This window comes from Rhagoletis pomonella, unplaced genomic scaffold (genome assembly GCF_013731165.1).
Source record: "Rhagoletis pomonella isolate Grant_MI unplaced genomic scaffold, Rhpom_1.0 Rhpom_scaffold_00002, whole genome shotgun sequence".
NCBI lineage: Eukaryota > Metazoa > Arthropoda > Insecta > Diptera > Tephritidae > Rhagoletis > Rhagoletis pomonella.
This window is the reverse complement of record NW_023458556.1, coordinates 99,546,794-99,566,403: the sequence shown is the minus strand read 5'-3', so window position 1 is coordinate 99,566,403 and position 19,610 is coordinate 99,546,794. Positions and strand designations below refer to the sequence as shown.

The 19,610-nt window shown below is 34.4% G+C and overlaps 1 protein-coding gene across 1 annotated transcript in view; it reads right to left on the bottom strand.

The window, feature by feature from the left end:
• LOC118734246 (retinoblastoma family protein-like) overlaps positions 1-19,610 on the bottom strand; it is a gene marked incomplete in the record, with an annotated part of 249,628 nt that overhangs the window by 166,470 nt on the left and 63,548 nt on the right. Inside the window, 5 exon segments of the mRNA XM_036463965.1 lie at positions 1,669-1,769; positions 9,467-9,581; positions 9,638-9,817; positions 9,882-9,973; positions 10,029-10,118. Coding sequence (XP_036319858.1) covers positions 1,669-1,769; positions 9,467-9,581; positions 9,638-9,817; positions 9,882-9,973; positions 10,029-10,118 — 578 coding nt within the window.

The following is a 19,610-nucleotide window of genomic DNA, read 5'->3' as shown; positions in this document are numbered from 1 at the left end:
TTTTTTTTAGTTTTGAGTTGTGTCGTTATTGCAGAGGACCACCGATATACATATGCACATATTTGAAAACTTTAACAAAAAATAAGTTTTCCGTATTAAAAATACTGGATATGTATGTATGTGTATTTATTCAATTAAAGTTTTGAGTTCAAAATTTGTACATATGTATTTTATGTAACTCATAAAACAATGAATACTTTAGTTATTTTTATTTTGTAAAATATTTGGTAAAGCAATTAGCGCTTGAATTCTTTGCTTCTCTATTTTGAACTTTTTGCTCAAGCTCCTACACCTCCTAATGACGGGCTTGCTCCTTTTCTTCCACATGTTCCAGAAACTGAGCTGCTTCGTTGTTTGAATCAACTTTTCGTCTTTTTCCACTAGTACTGGGCAATTCGGACGAATTTCGGTCCTCTACAGGAGCATCCTCGACATCGCGTTCCAGTGACGACTGCAAATTGCTTTCCGGTGGGTTTATTGAGTGGCGAACACCGTATACCTCGTCGAAATCTGTTCCCTTGTCTGATCGAATTCCGGCTGAACATTTTTCATTTGTTGAAGTACTTTACCCCATAAATATGACTTTTTTTTTCAGCCAGCAGCAAACTCCCTCTCCATTTCCAGCCGGACTCTCACAAGCAGCTTAAGTGCACTTGGCGCTACTTCTTCCTCGTCTAACCTGTTGAATTTAAGAAAACCTTAATTAATATTAAATAAAAATATAAAAGCAATCACTTACATGACATAGTACCTCAACCAACTCAAAATTAGTAATTATTCGTTTCTGCATCTGCTTCTTACTCGTTGCAAGTTTTGCGCTATTTTTGCGCAACAGCTGGGACAGAGTTGCTTTTTCGAATGTTCGATTTTCGGAAAGATGCCAGATTTGCTTTTCTCGAACGGGTTGCATTAGGCATACTGTGTAGTTTGCATTACCGAAAAAAGCCCGGAGTCTCCATTACAAATCTCTCTCAGATATAAAATTGATAGGATGACAAAATACAACTTTTCAATGCACATATCGCACACCGTCTTCAAAAGAGTCACAAGTCAAAATAATACGTTCGTCAGAAAATGCGAAAAGTTATTTCGTAGCACATGCTAATCATATGGGCAAGGGAGACTTTACCTTAGGTTTTTTTAACAAATCAAAATCAAAATTTGCTCCAGCTTTTGCTGATAGGTAAATAAAAGCCCTGTGTACATTCTTAGCGCATAATTTCAAAAATGACAAATTTTGAGTTGTGACTCTTTTGACGACGGTGTGCGATATGTGATGTAATGTGTCGCAATCTACCTTATGGAATTTTCGTATTAACAAAAACTCACCACCGTATGACCGTGACGTAGACGTTACTTCCCTCTCTTTCTCTCAACTAACTAGATATGTTTCTACGTACTTCTACGCAACGCTACGATCACGTTCGTGGGTAACCGCGCTCTTAGAAAAAATCAATTCTAAACACTAACTTTACTCCTATATTCCTATAAATACAGATTAAACTAAAAAAAATCGTCTAAATCCGTTTAGTAGTTTTCAAGATTATCGTGTTCAAAAAATCTGGACTATGTATAGATTATTGTTGCTATAATAAATATTCCACAGGGAAGGGTGTGACGGAACCTTTCAATAGTTACCGTGAAATGAGCCTTTATAAAATAACTTACCGATTGTTTCTTTCCACTGAAGATAAGGGCATATGGAGTCATCTTCTTAACGTATAGGTTATTATAAAAATATATTATGTCGCGATACCGAGGTGGTCCAGCTGTAAGATACAAAGAGGTTGGTTGAATGCTTAAGAAACTCACTTTATAATAAGTAAATGAAAATTCTTAATACTCATACTTTTTTAGCATGTACGAAAAAGTTTCTGCTTCCCAAGCAATTCTAAAAATCTTGAATTTTTTTATTCTAGAGAGAGAATATTTTGTCTCAATTCGGTGCTAGAAACCACCTATATACTGTTAATACCCTTGAGACTCACTTAATGTTAAATAAGTTAGGTTTTTACCACAAAGTGGAAACTTGAGCCTAAGGAAAATAATTGCATTGCCGAGAAAAATTATCTTGGGGTTTGACGACCATGTATGGATACATGGCCTAGTTTGGCTGGTGACCTAAAACGGCTTAACAGCAGTGGGATTCCTACTGCGCTATCGCTCTTTACCGGGGACCATCAAGACTATGATCCTTATAAAATCATAATTTAACCGTTAAAACCATATTTCCAGTTTTTATATCAATTTATTGTATGACTTTTTTCGATCAAGAATAATCGATATGTTTGGTTTTTTATTTTTCCGATATGTTGTAATGATTTAAAAATAAAAATCTTTGCATTTTATTGACATTTTCGGTCCCTGTTCCCAACAATATGCAACATCAGTTACATATTCCTCATTCTGCCAGTTATAGCTGATAACACACTGCCTCTCATCTAGAGATTTTCAAGTCGAAAATTTTTCGTAGCGAATGAGGGAATCTCACTACAGGTTTGCTATTTTTGACTAAAATAGTCCAATTTTTCCGTTATTTTATTTAATTGACACCTGCTTTTTTGAATTTACACGTGAGCCAAATAACCAAATAAAATTTGGTGAAAAATTTACAATTTATCAAACAATAAAAAATCTCCCAGAAGGTAAAATCGGAACACTCTCTTAATTCTATTTCAAAAAGCTTCGAAGCCCTAGAAAATAATGGAAACGCAGCACACTATTAATATTAAACAATAATAAACGCATAAATGAATTGTTCTAAACAAAATAATGCTTAATTGATATATTTGTTCCTATTACTCGTATTTTATTACTGTATTTCTAGCGAATTTCTTATATAAACATCTGGAATAATTGATAGACCGTAAATAAACTATAAATGAATATTTAAGTAATCGCATTCTCCAATATTTGTTCCACAGGACTGATGGTACATAGGGTTGCCAGACCTAAAATGCCGAAAGGGGTGCAGATAAGAACAACGGGTGCAACTGAGAAAGGTGTTTTTCGGGGGAGAAACAAAACTAAATGCATTCAACAAAAAATTGATTTATTTGCTTATGGAACAGCAAAACCGTCCAAAACAAAGTCACACTGGCGATCAAAACTGAGTGCATGGTGATTTTATTTTAAATATTTACAATGTTTTTCCACCAAATTTTTTTTGTTACATTTTATAAAAATATTAGCATTTACCCGCGGGTTTCACCCCACGTCTTTATACAAATATGAAAAATAATTTATGTAAAGATGTTATATTTCAACGGTGTCCAAACGCGGCTCTTTGAGCCAAATGCGGCTCTTTGCCTAGAAAAGTGCGTTACTTTCTCTTTACTAAGAACATTTTGGCTCTTTTTATACCCGAGCGCACTTGTGCACAAGGGTATTATAACTTTGTTCACATAAGGGTTGTTTGTAACAGGCAAACAAATCGAGATAGATATAGACAAATGTATACATAAATGATCAGAATGAAAAGAGAAATCGATTAAGCGGTGACTGTCTGTCCGTCCGTCCGTCTGTGCACACGATAACTCGAGTAAAAATTGAGATATCTTAACGAAACTTGGTACGGTGTAGGACGGATGGTATTGAAAATGGGCAAAATCAGACAATAACCACGCCTACCTCCCATATAGCGGTATTTTTCAGAAACTGAAGCTTATTCACTCAAAACTGATGTTCACAATCATTTTTAGGAATAGGAACATTGTAAGCCACGCCCACTTATGATTATATGTGTATATCGTAACCGCTCCACCAATTTCTCCTAAACTTGGCACAGTTATTGGCCTTGGTACAACATACCAAATGGCTGAAAATTTCTAAAATCAGACAATAACCACGCCCACATCCCATATAACGGTAATTTAGAGAAATATGAAATCTTCGATAAATCAATACTAAAGCTAATTTATTCAAAATTGATGCATGCAATAATTCTTTACATGGAAGTACATTTATGATAAAATTTTTGAAAATGGGCGTGGCACCGCCCACTTATGATCACATAAATGTATCTCGGTAACCGTTCTACCAATTTGTACCAAACTAGGTATGATTATGGTGCTTGCCACGTTAACACAGAACGCTGAAAATTATTGAAACCGGAGTAAAATTACGGCCACTTTTCATATAGCGGTATATATCAGAAATGCTTGGAACTTCTATATTTCGAAATTTATGGACGCTAATTTACTCAAAATTGATACTAACAACAATCCCTTGAAAATAAGTAGCATTATTTGGAATTTTGGAAAATGGGCGTCATACCGCCCACATATGACTATATAAGTTTATCTCATTATATCTAACTGAACGTTCTATTGAAGATGTTTAAAATAGCAGTAAAACCACCCCTGCTTACCATGTAGCGGTAGTTTTTGGAAAGGTGAAAAGCATATATTTAATACTTGCGCCGGGTATTTAATGTTCGGTTCCGCCCGAACTTAGATTTTCTTACTTGTTAGTTTTTAAAATACATATTTCTTTGCTGGACAATATTTTTCATTGTGTTTTTATTTTATTCTTTTTACATATATACACATACGCAAATTGTGATCGGAACGTTACCCGCAATTGGAGAATGAAAATTGCCTTTCTGACTTAATATTCTTTACCGATATGATGGAACATTTGCAATTGTTTATTTATTTGCCCACTGTTTTTGGGGTAATGCGCGGAGGGGAAGGGGGCAAGGGTCCTGAAATCTAATCTACAAGAAAGAGGACAGTTCACACTTTGTACAAAGTCACACCTGATCCCTCGGAACCTTCCACATACCCCTGGAGGAGCATTGGAAAAGGTCTAAAATTAGCATTTTGACACCGAAAATGTAAACTCGATAAACAGTATTTTTGTGCAGAACACCTTTCTATTGGGAGGTATTCAACATTTATTGTGCATATAACTCCGGCTACATCATCCACAGTATTTTTGCGTAGAACTCGCTCCAAATTTCACAAAAAGTGCATTTTTCAAACCGAATTTATTAATAAATTAGTGATCGGAAATTACAAAATTAGGTTTTACAATAAAGTGTAGACCCTTGACTACTAGTGTGTGTAAAATTTTTTGGATCGGGTCACCCATTCGGACGCAATAGCCCAAAACAATTGGGCAAACAACTAAACCGTACCCAGTTAAATCGCTATTTGGTTTTCCTCAATCAAAAATTGCACCAAGATGACGTCACGCACACAGCTGAATCTGTCAAATTCACAAAGAGCGGATTAGCAGTACCGCGATGGGCGCAATCTCTATTTCTCCCAATCGTGAGAGAGAACCGTTTACTTTGATTAATTAATCCCAACGGTTTTTACCCTCCATTCCATTCCATGACGTACGGACCTTTTTTTGAAACAGGGCTAAGTGTCGAGATCTAAAACTATTCAGCTACAGAATCAAATCCATCAGCTGATTGGATATGCTAAAGATAGTATTTCAATTATTGAGAGTGGAAATGATTGTTTTCTTTATAGCAAAAATCGAGTCTGATATGTCAAAAGTGCTGGAATGAGAGTTAAAATCTTGACATAAACAACGGAATGATTCCTTTAGTTCAAAATTAGTTATGCATGGCTTTAAAAATAGAGGTCGAAAGTGTCTTGACACTCGAGAGGGAACATTAAAATTTACCTCAGCCAGAAGGGCCGGGCCATTAATCAAGCCTGTCATTAATTTCAATATTATACCTAGCATTTCTCTACGACTTGAGAGTGTAGGCAAATTTATGAGCTTTAGACGACTAGTGTAAAGGGGGAGATTGTAGTCTGAATCCCAGTTAAAATCACGCAATGCAAAAAGCAAGAATTGTTTTTGAATTGATTCAATCCTATCTGAATGAACTTGGTAGCGGGGATTCCAAAGTATAGGTCTAACTAAAGTGGTAAAAAGAGCTTTTGTAACATAAGGATCTTTGAACTCTTTTGACCATCGCTTTACAAATGCAAAAACGCCTTTGGCTTTATTGACTGTAATATAAATAACTCTTTGTGTCCTATCAGAGAGGTAAGAAGAGATCCATTGAAGAAGACTGGGCTGAAAGCCGATTAGGTAGACGACATGTTTTAGTGACAAGTTGAATAGAGTTGTTAAAGGCTCGCAGATATTGTCAGTGCAGTTTTTAACGAAACAGGTCGGAATATGATCAGGTCCAGGCCTAAATGACGCTTTTAAGGTTTTTAAATAGTGTAAAACTTCATAGGAAAAAATTACTGGAATAAAAGCTGAGTTAATCGTACAAAGTTCATACGGATAGTCTCCTCTCGTAGAGGAGTCTACCGAATAATTGGACCTAAAGAACTGAGCAAACATGCTGGCAATGAGTTGGCTGTCGCTAGACACAGTATTGCGATAGTGCATAGCGGACGGAAATCCATGTGCCTTACGCTTTGAATTTACGAAACCATAAAATGATTTGGGATTAACAATCCTAAATATCTATATTAATACGCTAACATAAATTTTGTCCGCCTTCGTTTAGAGATTCTACCGAACCGATTTCAAAACCAAGAACACCATTGGAAAGGCATTTTTTCGTAGATGAGCAGAGTTTTTATGGTTTACGGCCAAAACCGTCGTTTAAACATTTCCGTATTTGTGTATAGATGTTGCTGCAACATGTTCAATTTTACATGTTTCGCATGTTGTTTCACTTCGCATTTGAAATTAAGCTTTGAAGTAAAGTTAAATATGAAGATGCCGAAATAAATGATAACGATGAAGAAAAGGCAAAAGTGAAGACAAAGACGAAAATGGAGACAGTGAGTAATACATAAGAGTTAGGTTAACTGAAAGGGTAAGCAAATGTATTGTATTTTTGAAGTGAAACTTCTTTAGCGGCGATTTGTTGGTTGGGAGTAAATGGGCAATGATGCACACGGAAATAGTTGTCACGGAAACAAGTGCTTCTAATATATGTGGTATTAATTTAACAAAAAGTGCTAATAAGAGTTTAAGAATAGGACTGATATTAAGCCCAATACTGGAAGGAAAGTAACGCTTAGTACGTACATAGACGAAGAAAAGGTTAAAGGTAAAGGTAAAAATAAAAACTAAAACAAATATTCGTAAAGATAAAGGATAAAATGACGATCAAGGTTAATTACTATAAGGTAAAGGTGAAGGGGAATATGCAAAAATAAAGATAAATATGAAGAAAAATATTAGGATAAAGATTGATATTGCTATTGATATAAGAATCGATATTGCTATCGATATAATAATGGATACTTCTATCAATACAACCGATATTCTTATCGATAAAATAATCGATATTGTTATCGATAATGTTATAAATATTTTTATCGGTGTAATAATCGATATTGTTGTCGATAATGTTATCGATATATTTAACAACAAATAAATCGATTTTGGAATCGTTATATTTTGCTATATATTTATTGATTTTTTTATTGGTATATTTATCGACAAAGTTATCGACAGCGTTATCGATTTAATATTCGACACATTACATGTGATCACATCATATGATATCACATCACATCATATGATATGATATGGCATCACATGACATGACATCACATAATATGATATCACATAATACGATATCGCATGGCATGACATCACATGATATGACATCGTATTATATGACATCATATGGTATGACATGACTTCACATGATATAACATCATATAACATGACATCACATGATTTGACATCAAATGACATCGCATTACATGGAAAAATATTTGTTTCTGTATCGATTAACAGGTTACTGAAGGCATGCGCATTGTTTTCTTTTAAAATTAAATTGTAAAAAACTAATAACAAGTTATGGCTCTGATATTTCAGGCCCCTTAAAATGCCCGGGCCCGGGAATGTTTCCCCCATTCTTAGATAGAAAAAAGATAAATTATAAACTTTAGCTTATAAAATTATATTAACTACCCTGTCGTTTTATTCACAATTTCTAACTAAGTAACGTAAGTTCCACTTCTTCAATGTGGCCCAGGTGCAGTTATTTTTTCGATAGTAATTGAAATAAATTCTGCTATAAAAAATTTAGTTATCGAAAATTATCAAGTTACCGAAGTTTATCGAGTCATCGAAGAAGAAACAATGGCAGAATGTCTGTTTGTGTATGAATTCATTTGTCACGGCTACCAAACTTTGCGGCCAATTATCAGTGAAACAAAACAAACAGAACGGATAATAATTGAACCAGATCTCTATCAGGATCACATCGTTATTGTTGAATTTGCGTGCAAAATTTTTATGCGGATCCCGATTATTGCCCAAGAAAACATAGCTAGAGTTGCATTGACTTCAGTTTATCAAGTTTATTCAGTGAAATCGCTGGAAATTTATCAGAAATGTGTAAACGAGTTTCCATACAAATTTTGACATTTCATTTATAAGGTTTACACAGTTATAAGTTTATACGGTTTACAATGCATTTATAAAGTCTGATGAATACCCTTATTATAAGTTAAACCGGGCTAAATTAGAAAACCTCTCCAAGGGTCTTAAAAACTAGAAGAACGGTCGAATTTCGACAGTGGCTGGCACTCTAGTTCTTTTTAATTTTACATGAACATGACTTATAAATGTGACTTTTTATTTTTCTATTTTTTACGCTCTTTAGTGAACCATAATTGTATTGGTTCTTCACGAACAATATTACGTTTTGGTTCATACTTTCGAAACAAATTAAAAACAGTATCATTAAAGTGTTCAACGCTACGCTCGACGTCATCTCTAAATATTGGCTAAGATAACTTTGAAAGTTCTTTGTTTCGAACACAAGTCATCAATTCCATTCCCAGACGCCATTATCGAGAAGTCGTCAGCATAGGAGACAGTCGAGACTCCCTCTGGTGGTTAAGGGAGTTTTGATATGTGTGTGGAACACGCTTTTTAATCTTCCTCAGTTAGCTGGTTTGTCTCTAAAAATGCGTGGATTTCCGGGCCGGCCTGGCGAAGATTGTCACGCTCATCTGCTAGAACATCCGGTTCTGCTGGATGGGATGTGGAACCCACGAGCAGGACAGCAAGGCATATATGGTCTAGGTTGGATAAGCGTAGATCTAGTCTTTTACTACATTTGCAGTGACCGGCATTTAATTGGAGCTCTCACCGGGCATTGCCTGAAGGCAACCCACGTGCCATTGTCCTGCATTGGCGAGGGCTCGTCGGCGCTAGTTTCTCCAATATTACTTTGGATGTTTGGCTAAACTGGATTCAGATAGAATCAAACATTTTGGCCGCATCATTAGGGCTACAAATTGTTTTACTTCTAAGGTATGAGAAGGGACGTAAGCAATCTATAATTTGGCATCACAATGGGCCCATAGTGGCCTTAATGCGTCCTTCTTCTGTGCTGAATGGGGACAGCAAAGATAATCTAACCTAACCTAGGTCTACCAAAGGCGCAGGTTCCATTGGTAACGTTTTATGTTGATGGGTGTATATCACAATGAAAAGTTTTATATTTACTCACTTCCATCGTCAGCCGGTTCTATAAGGACTTCTCTATATGTGCTACTTTGAGCTTGAGGTTGCTTCCTGTAAAACTTCATTATATCCATAAACGACTTAGATTTTATTTCCTGGACCTACGAAATAAGATATTAGTTTTAGAACATAAGAAAAAACACTTTTTAATGCAAACCCTTATATATAAATAGATTCCGCACATAAGCATCTGGTCGAGGTGACGGTCTTGCATCAATTCTGTCCTTTGAGTAATCGAATGTTCAAATAGCGTCCACAACTTGTTAAGATGGGGTTCTTCTGTCAACTTCAGTTCACGACATAACTCTTTTAGCCTAATCCATGCCAGCTTATAGAACTGAAAATTACACATTAATCCAGGAAACGACATATGTAAGAAACTATTGAAAAAATATATATACTTTTCTGCAAAATATAATTAAAGAAGCTGTTCGCCTATTGTTATCCAGTTGCTTCTTAAAGCTGAAGCCGGACTCCTTTTCATTACTGATTTCTAAAATGTGAAATGTTATTATCTAGAAAATTACTTTTTTACATTATGTTTTAACCTTTCGTACAATTGAAGAGGTCTCTCCTTGTCGACTCGTTGACAACTGTAGAGCTGAACGTTTCATAAGCCGAACAGCTTGGAGACTGCACTGAATTATAACATGTAACGAAAATATAAAAATATAATTTTCAAAAGAAGTATAATATATAATTAATAATGGAAGCTCAAGCCAATTTAATTCCTCATTTCCTATACTATACAAATAAAATGTGTCATTGACCATAATTCAATAAAAGAAGGTGAGATAACCTGGCGGTTCTCTCGCTTCTGCTCGCTGCCTTAGCATATGTTATAAATATATAAAAATTATAACAGGCAACGATAACGTTGACGGACAAGCCGACCCGAGCGGGGCCGCTACTATAACAACATGCCATTTTAATCCTATGCTTTCTTTACATACATTCTTAGAAACTGCTTTCTACAAACAGGATACCTGTTATGGAAGTGTTTCCGAACGGTTGGAGAAGTTAGTGTAGCACAATATGAAGGAAAATCAGAATAAGTAAAGTTTTCTCAAGTGGGCCATACAAAGTTGACTTTCCGATTATTTATATGTTATTGGCCGATTTTGAAAGTTAACATGGTGTGCAATATTGACACCAAAGCTTTTGCGCTAATTTTAATTTTTCGACGAGTTATTTGCAAACAAGTTTTTAAGAAGGCTTTTACACTTTTTGCAATATTTCAGCAACCATTCATTCTAATATGATTTTTTGATGGCTATTAGAAAACTTATTGGGCACCAAAATAAAGCGGTCAGTTTGTAAAATTTCGAATTTGTTTTGTACAAATTTTTATAATCAATTGAATTTTTTTAACAACTTCTGATATACTTATGAAAAAAAAAATGAAAAAGCATTATATGCGCTAAACATTCCAATTTTATTTTCATAAAAAAACTTACTATATATAAAAATACACTTAGGTCTTTTTTTATGCAGTACATGCGTTCCTCAGAAAGCCGCATAAAAAAAAAATACGCATAAAAAAGTTCTTGACTTTCATACAAAAAAAGGGATGCGTTCCAGCATTTTCAAAAACCGCATAAATTCAGATACTCCATGTAAAAAATTCTAAAAAAACCGCATACAAAAATCCAGTGAGGCAATATTAAGCAAAAAAAAATTATTTCTTCACTTCAACACTTATTATTCCATGTAAAACTGAACATTAATGAAATAAATAAAATTTTATCTGTATTTTAACCAAAAACAAAAAAAAATACCATAATAAATACATGAAGAATACAAAGACAAATTATTTATCAGAAGCAATGTCTCTTACTAACTGACGGAAAGTAATATAAACTCTCAAAAAACCAAAATCTCTACAGCGAAAAAATGGTTTAAAAAACCGCATAAATTCAAATCCGCATAAAAATAAACCGCATAAAAAAGAGACCTAAGTGGACAATGACAACATCCGATGAGGTGACTCTTGGAGTGTTTGAGAGAAAGATTTTGCGGAAGATTTACGGGCCTATACGCGTTGGGGACGGCGAGTACAGCAGACGATGGAACGATGAGCTGTATGAGCTTTACAACGACACGGACATAGTGCAGCGAGTTAAAATACAGCGGCTACGCTGGGTTGGCCATGTCGTTCGAATGGACACCGACGCTCCAGCTCTGAAAGTATTCAACTCGGAACCCGCTGGTGGTAGCAGAGGAAGAGGGAGGCCCACACTGCGATGGAAAGATCAGGTGGAGAAGGACTTGGCTTCACTTGGCATTTCCAATTGGCGTCAGTTGGCACAGAGGAGAAACGACTGGCGTGCTTTGCTGAACTCGGCCAACAGCGCCAAAAAAGAAGAAGAAGAAGTGTATAATACAAATGAACTGAAAAGCAAAAAAATAAAATTGTAAATCGTAGGTATTAACTCAAGAATGATCAAATTATCTCTTTATTATTATTTAAAATGGTAACAAAGGTAAATTAACTGCGGTATAGATTATATATTTAACTTAGTCTAGGTTCTATTAAACATATGGATACCAAGTAATACCCATTTAAGTTAACATATTTACATTCAATCTCTATCTCTGTTCAATACATAATTATGTGTTTATACTCCCAGTATAAAAAAGAAGGAGCAAAAAGCAATTACATAACGCGTTCTCGGGAATGTAGAGGATCTTACCACCTGCATGGTTTCCTTAATTTTTTTTATATGAAACGGGCCTAATTGAAAGTCATTGCGTTTCCGCTTTCGGAAGAACAGCTTGTTTAAGGACTAATTTTTTTATGCGTAACTTTTTTCATTTGAATTCGAATGTGCCCTGCACTTCACAAATACTTTTGAGTAATTAAGAAAAACCTATAACATAAATGAAAAATTATATGTGGGGCACGGCAAAAAATGAAAATCATACAAACAGGGCTTTTCGAGAAAACTGCCTTTAAAGATTTAATTCTATTAAATTTTTTTTATAAATTGATCAATTTTACTATGCTATTCTCAGTAGATGGACAGAAGTTAAGGTCGTATTTTTACCGAAGGCAGTAAACCTGAGCAGATGCCTTCATCCTAAGGACCAATTAGTCTCAGCTCCTTTCTCCTTAAAGGCGTGGTGAAAATCTAGGATTAATACATCAGAGAAGTCAACCTAATGGAACCCTGAGACTCTCATTCATAGCCTTACGAGGATAATTGAAAAGGCTCTAGGATTAATACATCAGAGAAGTCAACCTAATGGAACCCTGAGACTCTCATTCATAGCCTTACGAGGATAATTGAAAAGGCTCTGGAGTCTAAGAACATAGCCCTTTGTGCCTTCATTGCTATTTAAGGGGCTTTTGACAACACGTCATACGGGGCAATATGAGGTGCCTTGATATGTAAGAGGGTAAACCATATCGCACGTTTAATAATATACAGAAGTATTTCAAAATTTAAATTTTGTGGGAAAACGCAATCAATGTTTGATTAACTCACACAGTTGGTATACAAAAAGGTAGTTGAAAATACCGATATCTTTGCGATGTTTGGGAAGTTAAGCCATCTGTTAGGCTGAACAAGTTCTACTTATCAAGCTTATTAATTGTATGATGAAATATCCGAAAAACGTTAATTTTGAGTTACATCTCTATATTATTAAACGTGTGATATCATCATGAATTGGGAAGGGAACAAGGAAGAGTGGTACGGAGTTGGGTGGCATGAAATAACCTCTTACTTCCCCAAAGGGGTTTCCCTCAAGGGAGTATACTCTCTCCTCTCTTGTGGACTGTGGTTATAGACGAACTCTTCTTCCTACTGAACGACCACGGCTTCGAAACACAAGGCTGTGCAGACGATCGGGTGATCTGCGAAACAGGGATTCATGGCGAAACGATCTCCGACCGCATGCAATATGCCCTGCGCGTTACACAAAGATTGTGAGACACCAAAGGATTATCCATTAATTCTACCAAAACTACTCTGGTTTTGTTTAACCGGAGAAAAATGTTATGACGGAATTTTCTCTGGGCGGCAAAAAAGCACAATACCTGGGAGTGAGGCTGGATAAGACACTCACATAGAACGAATATTTGGATGCAACCGTCAACAAGGCGATTAAAGCCTTCTTCGCCTGTACACGCCTCTTTAGGAAAAATTAGGGACTCTCCCCCTAAAAGTGACCCAATGGCTATCTATACACAGTTGTGAAGTCGATAGTCACCCACGCATCCTTGGCATGGTGGACTAAAGCGACACAAAGAACTGTTGAGACAAAACTAAGCAAATAGCACCGAATGGTGTGCATTGGCATAAGATGTTATGCGGACCTATTCTGCTGATGCATTCAGTGTTCTTGTGGGTATACCGCCCTTCCCAATCCTAATAGAGAAGGAGGCTACGCTTTCTGCACTGAGAATCCTAACTACTTCGGAATTAAAAAACTTGAAGATGGGAAAACTGGAGCTGGTCTATTTAGGCGCAGAATTTTAAAAGATCGATACCTATGGGCAGCTACCTCACCATAAGTGGGTGGACAAAAAATTCCGTAGGCACTGCTGTGAGTGTTCAGGGTAAACACATCACAAGAAGCTTCAAAAAAGCTCATAAATCTGCGCAGGGAGGACCTTCGAACTCTCACTGGGTACTTTTCGGTACATTGTTTCCTGCGTTATCACCTCTGTAGAATGAATATTTCAGACACGAGAACAGAAACGCCATAACACATCCTTTGTGTATATGTGACAGAGCTGCAGCTGTGTAAGTGTGAAATCATTTTCAATTTTAAATCAACAATTTTTTTCTATTCAGTTTTCATTACTTATTCCTTGCTTAAGATTGAGGTTTATAATTTTTTAATTTTCTACTCACTCAAAGCAGTTATGAATTCACACATCAACATACTCATCGCAAGATTGAAATACCAATGCCAAATCAAAAAAGGTTTAACACTGAATGAGTATTGAAATGGCCGCAATCTTTCATGTGTGTGCATTCTTTAATTCAGTACCAATCATTAGTTCAAAGAAACCCTGGTAAACAACTTTTTGATAAAAAGGCGATTTTTGACAATTGCTCAATTTTAAAAATTCGAAGCGGTGTTACCCTATTTAAGTTTTTTAGTAGAGAGGATTTTATATCATAAATTTGGGATTATATATAAAACAGTTGTATTAACATTTACCTTTTAAAAATAGTTCATGTCTTATCTTAAAAATGTTTAAATTTTACATTAAATTCGATAACCACTTCGCAAAAACTTTAAATTTCGGTTAATCAAATTCTAGTGAACATATTTTAAAAATATTTAGTGTCTTTATGCCATCTGATTATTTCACAATGTAACTAGCCAGGACTATTACAGTTTTCTATATCGGGTGCGATTGTTTCTGATATAATTCGAACACTGAAATTACAAATTTTGATGTGTAATTTAATGCATATTTAAGGGATTCACAATTCGTGGTAGACGTCGTAATGTCTTAAAGGCCTAAAATTGTTCAATATAAAGTAACGGTTAAAAGCGATTTGAAAGATTCGTTGGGTATAAGAAGAGCCAATAATATATTTCCTACTAGTTTAAAAACATTTTGGTTATGTTACAAAAGGCCTAAAGAGGCATTAGGCGTTATTTTACGTTTAAAAGCTTTAAGACTTTAACACATTACGACGCTTAACACCTCTTGTGAATCCACCATATGTGTTTGACCATTAAACTATATCGTTGTTTATTAAAATATATTTCATTGTTCAATATTTGAGTTGGTGTGAAATGAGAACAACAATTATTAAAAACCAAAAGACATTTTGCTTGGTAAAATTTCGATTCTAAGAATAAAATGTTTTTTTAAAACAAACAAAAATTTATAATAAAATTTGAAGGATTTTAGATACTGCGTATGGTAGCATGAAATTTTACAATCTGGAACAAACAGCAACTGATGTCACACTTACAGTAGGATAACTAATATAAATTAGTTAAATTTAGTAATGACTTTTTTATCAATTTTAAGTTTTCGTTTGGAATAATTTTCATGAACTAATCTATTACGAGATCTGTTTTAGAAAATTGCCGTACATCCGATATCTATTAAAATTTTTTACATCTTCACTTTTTGGAAAAAGAAGTTCAAGATACAAGTTTATGTGCAAAAAATAAATTAAACAATAAAAGCCTCCTAATATTTATGAAACTTATAAAAGAAAAATTTTTATTTGATTACCCAGACTCTATCAATAGCCTACTCTATAAGTAGTAGTAGAAATTCCGAATTAGTAAGTTCAGTCAAGACGTCATTCAAAAGTTTTGAAGAAAATCACTTTTATCTTTTGTGAAAATTTGGGACTATCTTATGCGAGTATTGTCGGCCAAATATTAGGCTAAGAATGATTAAAAATTAACGAATAAATGGTTAATCGCGATTAATGTTTAAAATTAATTAAGCGATCGCTGTGGTGTAGTGGTTAGAAGTGCGCACTACCATTACGCAGGGTGAGGGTTCGAGCCCAGTTCCGGCCAACATAAAAAAAGAAAAAGTTTTTCGTAATAGTAGTCGGCCCTTGGCAGGAGTCGGCGTAAAACTGTAGGTCATTCCCCTTTGTGCGACAACATCAAGGAGCATGCCACAGTCGGAGGAGTAGCTCGCCAAACACTAACATATGTCGATAGTCCTCTGCAATAACGGCACAACTCAAAATCTCAGGTTTTTCAATTATATAGTGGATTAGGTTTATAAATAACCACATTCTTCTGTGGCAAATCGACATAGGCTTTGTTGTTACCAATCCGCCATTTGGCACAAAAAACGAAGTAGCCAACCCTTACTACTGAACAGTGGGAAATGTCTCACATTAATCGTGAATATTGGCATAAGTCAAAAAACTGTCGATAGAATAGTCATGCTTTTATGTGAAATAACGACACTTTTCGTTTTGTGCCATTGTTCAGCAACACAAATGGAATTTTTTTTTCGTTTAACTACATATGAGTTGTTACTTATTTCGTATTTTTGCAGACCAACACTTACTGAATCTTTAGAAAAAAGACATAATTTGAAAGTTTACAGTATGACTGCAAATAATCCGGAATAACTACGTTCCAAGACATATTATTGCTAAATTACGAAACAAAAAAATCTTTAATTGACTCTACTAAAATATATGAAATGTTGAGTTGTGTCGTTATTGCAGAGGACCGTCGATAAGTAAGCGCCAATCTATTATTATTATTAATCATCAATACAAATTTAAATTACATATACCCGGTCACAGCACTTTTTGTATTCGACGCTTCCAGAAATTGCATAATACATAAAATAAATAAAAGCTGTTTTGATTAATATTAGGACCTATTTACATAGTAGTTCCCAAAATGTCTGTTTGCAACAGATAACAATAAAAATGCACATCAAATTGCTAAGAATGATGAAGGAAATCGATTCAGACATGCCTGTTTAACTGGCCGTGCGTGCACAATACAATCAAATGTTAATTAAGGGGCTATTCAAGTATTATGTAACCACCAGTCGGAAGCGGGGGGTCTTTTGTTTGCTTATTTGTAATGACAAGGGGCAACATTTCTTCAAACAAAACATTAATTACACACGCACAAATTTTGCCTGCAATTTCGATCACAATTGAACACTGCACTTCACTCTCGTTTCGAATTATTGAAAGCACTTTTTAAGCTATTTAGTGGTTTAACACTTCTTGGGGGTACTTGATATTGTAAAAAAAATATACGCAATTCGATTCCTAACTACATTTCTTTGTAAAGAACGTCCGTTTGCTTTAAATTTGTAAAAATACAATTATTTTTTATTTTGTTTACATCTGTCATTTGTTACAAATGAAGAAAAGTCCAAGAGTCGCCACATGTAAATATTTTTATATCTATTTATTAAAATAATAATTTATTTAATTAATACTTTATTAAAACACAAATTTGATGTGCGTTTGTAAAACTGTTTATCTCAAAATGTTATTAATTGTTTGCAAGCGTACTATAGTTTTCATGCATTTTGAGAACAAATAATCGAATATGTGTACATACATATGTATAGCATGTATTTCCGGCGGCCGCCGCAACAGAGTGATTAGGACCATGGTTAAATCCCTGGTCAGATCATAACCCAAAATAGTAGTCGTCCTTCGGCACGCAATGGCAAACCTTCAAGTATATTTCTGCCTTGAAAACTCTTCTTATAAAATCATTTGGTGTTCGGAGTCAGCCTTAAATATGTACATAGGTGTCTCCATTTGTGCCACAACAACAGAACTCATGCCTCAAGTTGGAGCAGAAGCTCGGCCAAACACTTAGAAAAATATTTTAGCACCAAATATTTATTTTTTATATATATATATTTTTTATATATCTTATATTTTAAGGGAGATAGGAATCTTCTGGTTTCACATTTTGAGTACAAAAATCTCAACCCTGATACAACAAATAGTATTAGGACAGATTGCATTCACATAAACGTACAATCATACATGATTGAGTTTTTTTTTGCATTCACATTCTCTATGTGAATGGGTGTCAACCATTCCATAACACACTACATATTATGTGTTTACAATTTGTAACCAATCTCAAGAGTGGTTGTTAAATTTTTTAAATCAAACAATCACATTTTTGAAACGAATAAAGTGAGAATGCACACTCAATTTATTCAATCATTACACAGCTCTGATATGTGATATTAATACCCAATTGTTTATTTAACCATTTTTCTATACTAACGATTTTTTATGGGTCCCCTATTGCATTTTTTTGGGATTTTGGGAGACTTATAAAAAATAGATAATATTAGCAAATGGTTAAATACACAATTAGGTATTATTATCGGTAGTCTACTGAAGAGAAACAGAGTTTTCTGATAGAAAAATATTAACTTTCAAGAAATCTATATCATTTCGACGAAAAATTGTTTTTTCCCTATATAAAATACATGGAAAACTTATAGCGGTTTGAGAGACCTCTAACTATATAACAAGAGTAAAAAACATTCCTAGGGGGTGGAGAGCATCAAAATTTCGACTTTACTTTTTTTTTTACCAATACAATATAACTGTAAAAATAAAAATTTTTAAATTAAAAAACTGGACTACAAATTTTTAAAGTCACTTTTCTTAAAAAGCCATGTATATAATTTTCATTTTAAAATTTTTTCAAACTAGAAATAATATACTTTTAAAATTTGCAAGATGGTCCAATGTCCGGCAACCTTTCATTTAATCTTGGTTCAAACGCACCGTGTGGGTAAAACGGCATTCGAACTGGGCCCTCCTGAAAGCTAACAAATAATAGCAAACCTCTCTGCGCACTCAGCTGCCGCTGCACATGTAAATATGTTTTCATATGATTATTTGAATCAAATTTGTTATAATCGTTCAAACAAACTTGTGATGTTAAGATGTGCTTTGAACTTGCTTAGGAGCTGTTCTGTAATATCTTATCAAGGGAAGACCTTGACAAAATTGCTTCTGGGCTTATATACATACATGCATACCATAATGTATGTACTAGGGATGTTGCGAATGTGGAATTTTAGACATCCGCGGTTGTGAATGCGGTTGTCAAGTATTTTTAGGAAATAATTTAGGTGAGTATATTAGGTGATTTAGGTAAATAAAAAATGGAAAGGTTAGTAATTTTTAATAACGTTCTTTTAGTACTTGAATTTAAAAATTGGAACATTGTATATAATAAAAACTGTTTAAAGGGCCACTAAATAACTACTCGCTCGAGGCGACAAACTTGAAAAACTTGAAACTTAACAAAATTATAAATTATTTTCCATTGACGCTGCACCAGTTGTGAGGACTTTAAGTTATAGATTTTTTTTATTGCGGTGCAATAATTCAATTCAACTTTCAATTTTAATTTATTAATATGAGAGTTTTGTACATAGTAAGACAAATGGCCTTATTCATAAAAAATAAAGTAGCTTTAAAAAAAGGTTTATAAACTGAAAAATGTATGAAAACGTAAGTCTTTTAGTAGTACATCTTAAGGTAATAACATTTCAACTGAATACATTAAGTTTTAACTTATAAACTAATTTTGCTTAGTATAGAAGGATAGATGAATTAATTATTTATTGAAAACGTTCAGGAAATTAAAGAAAATTTAAAACT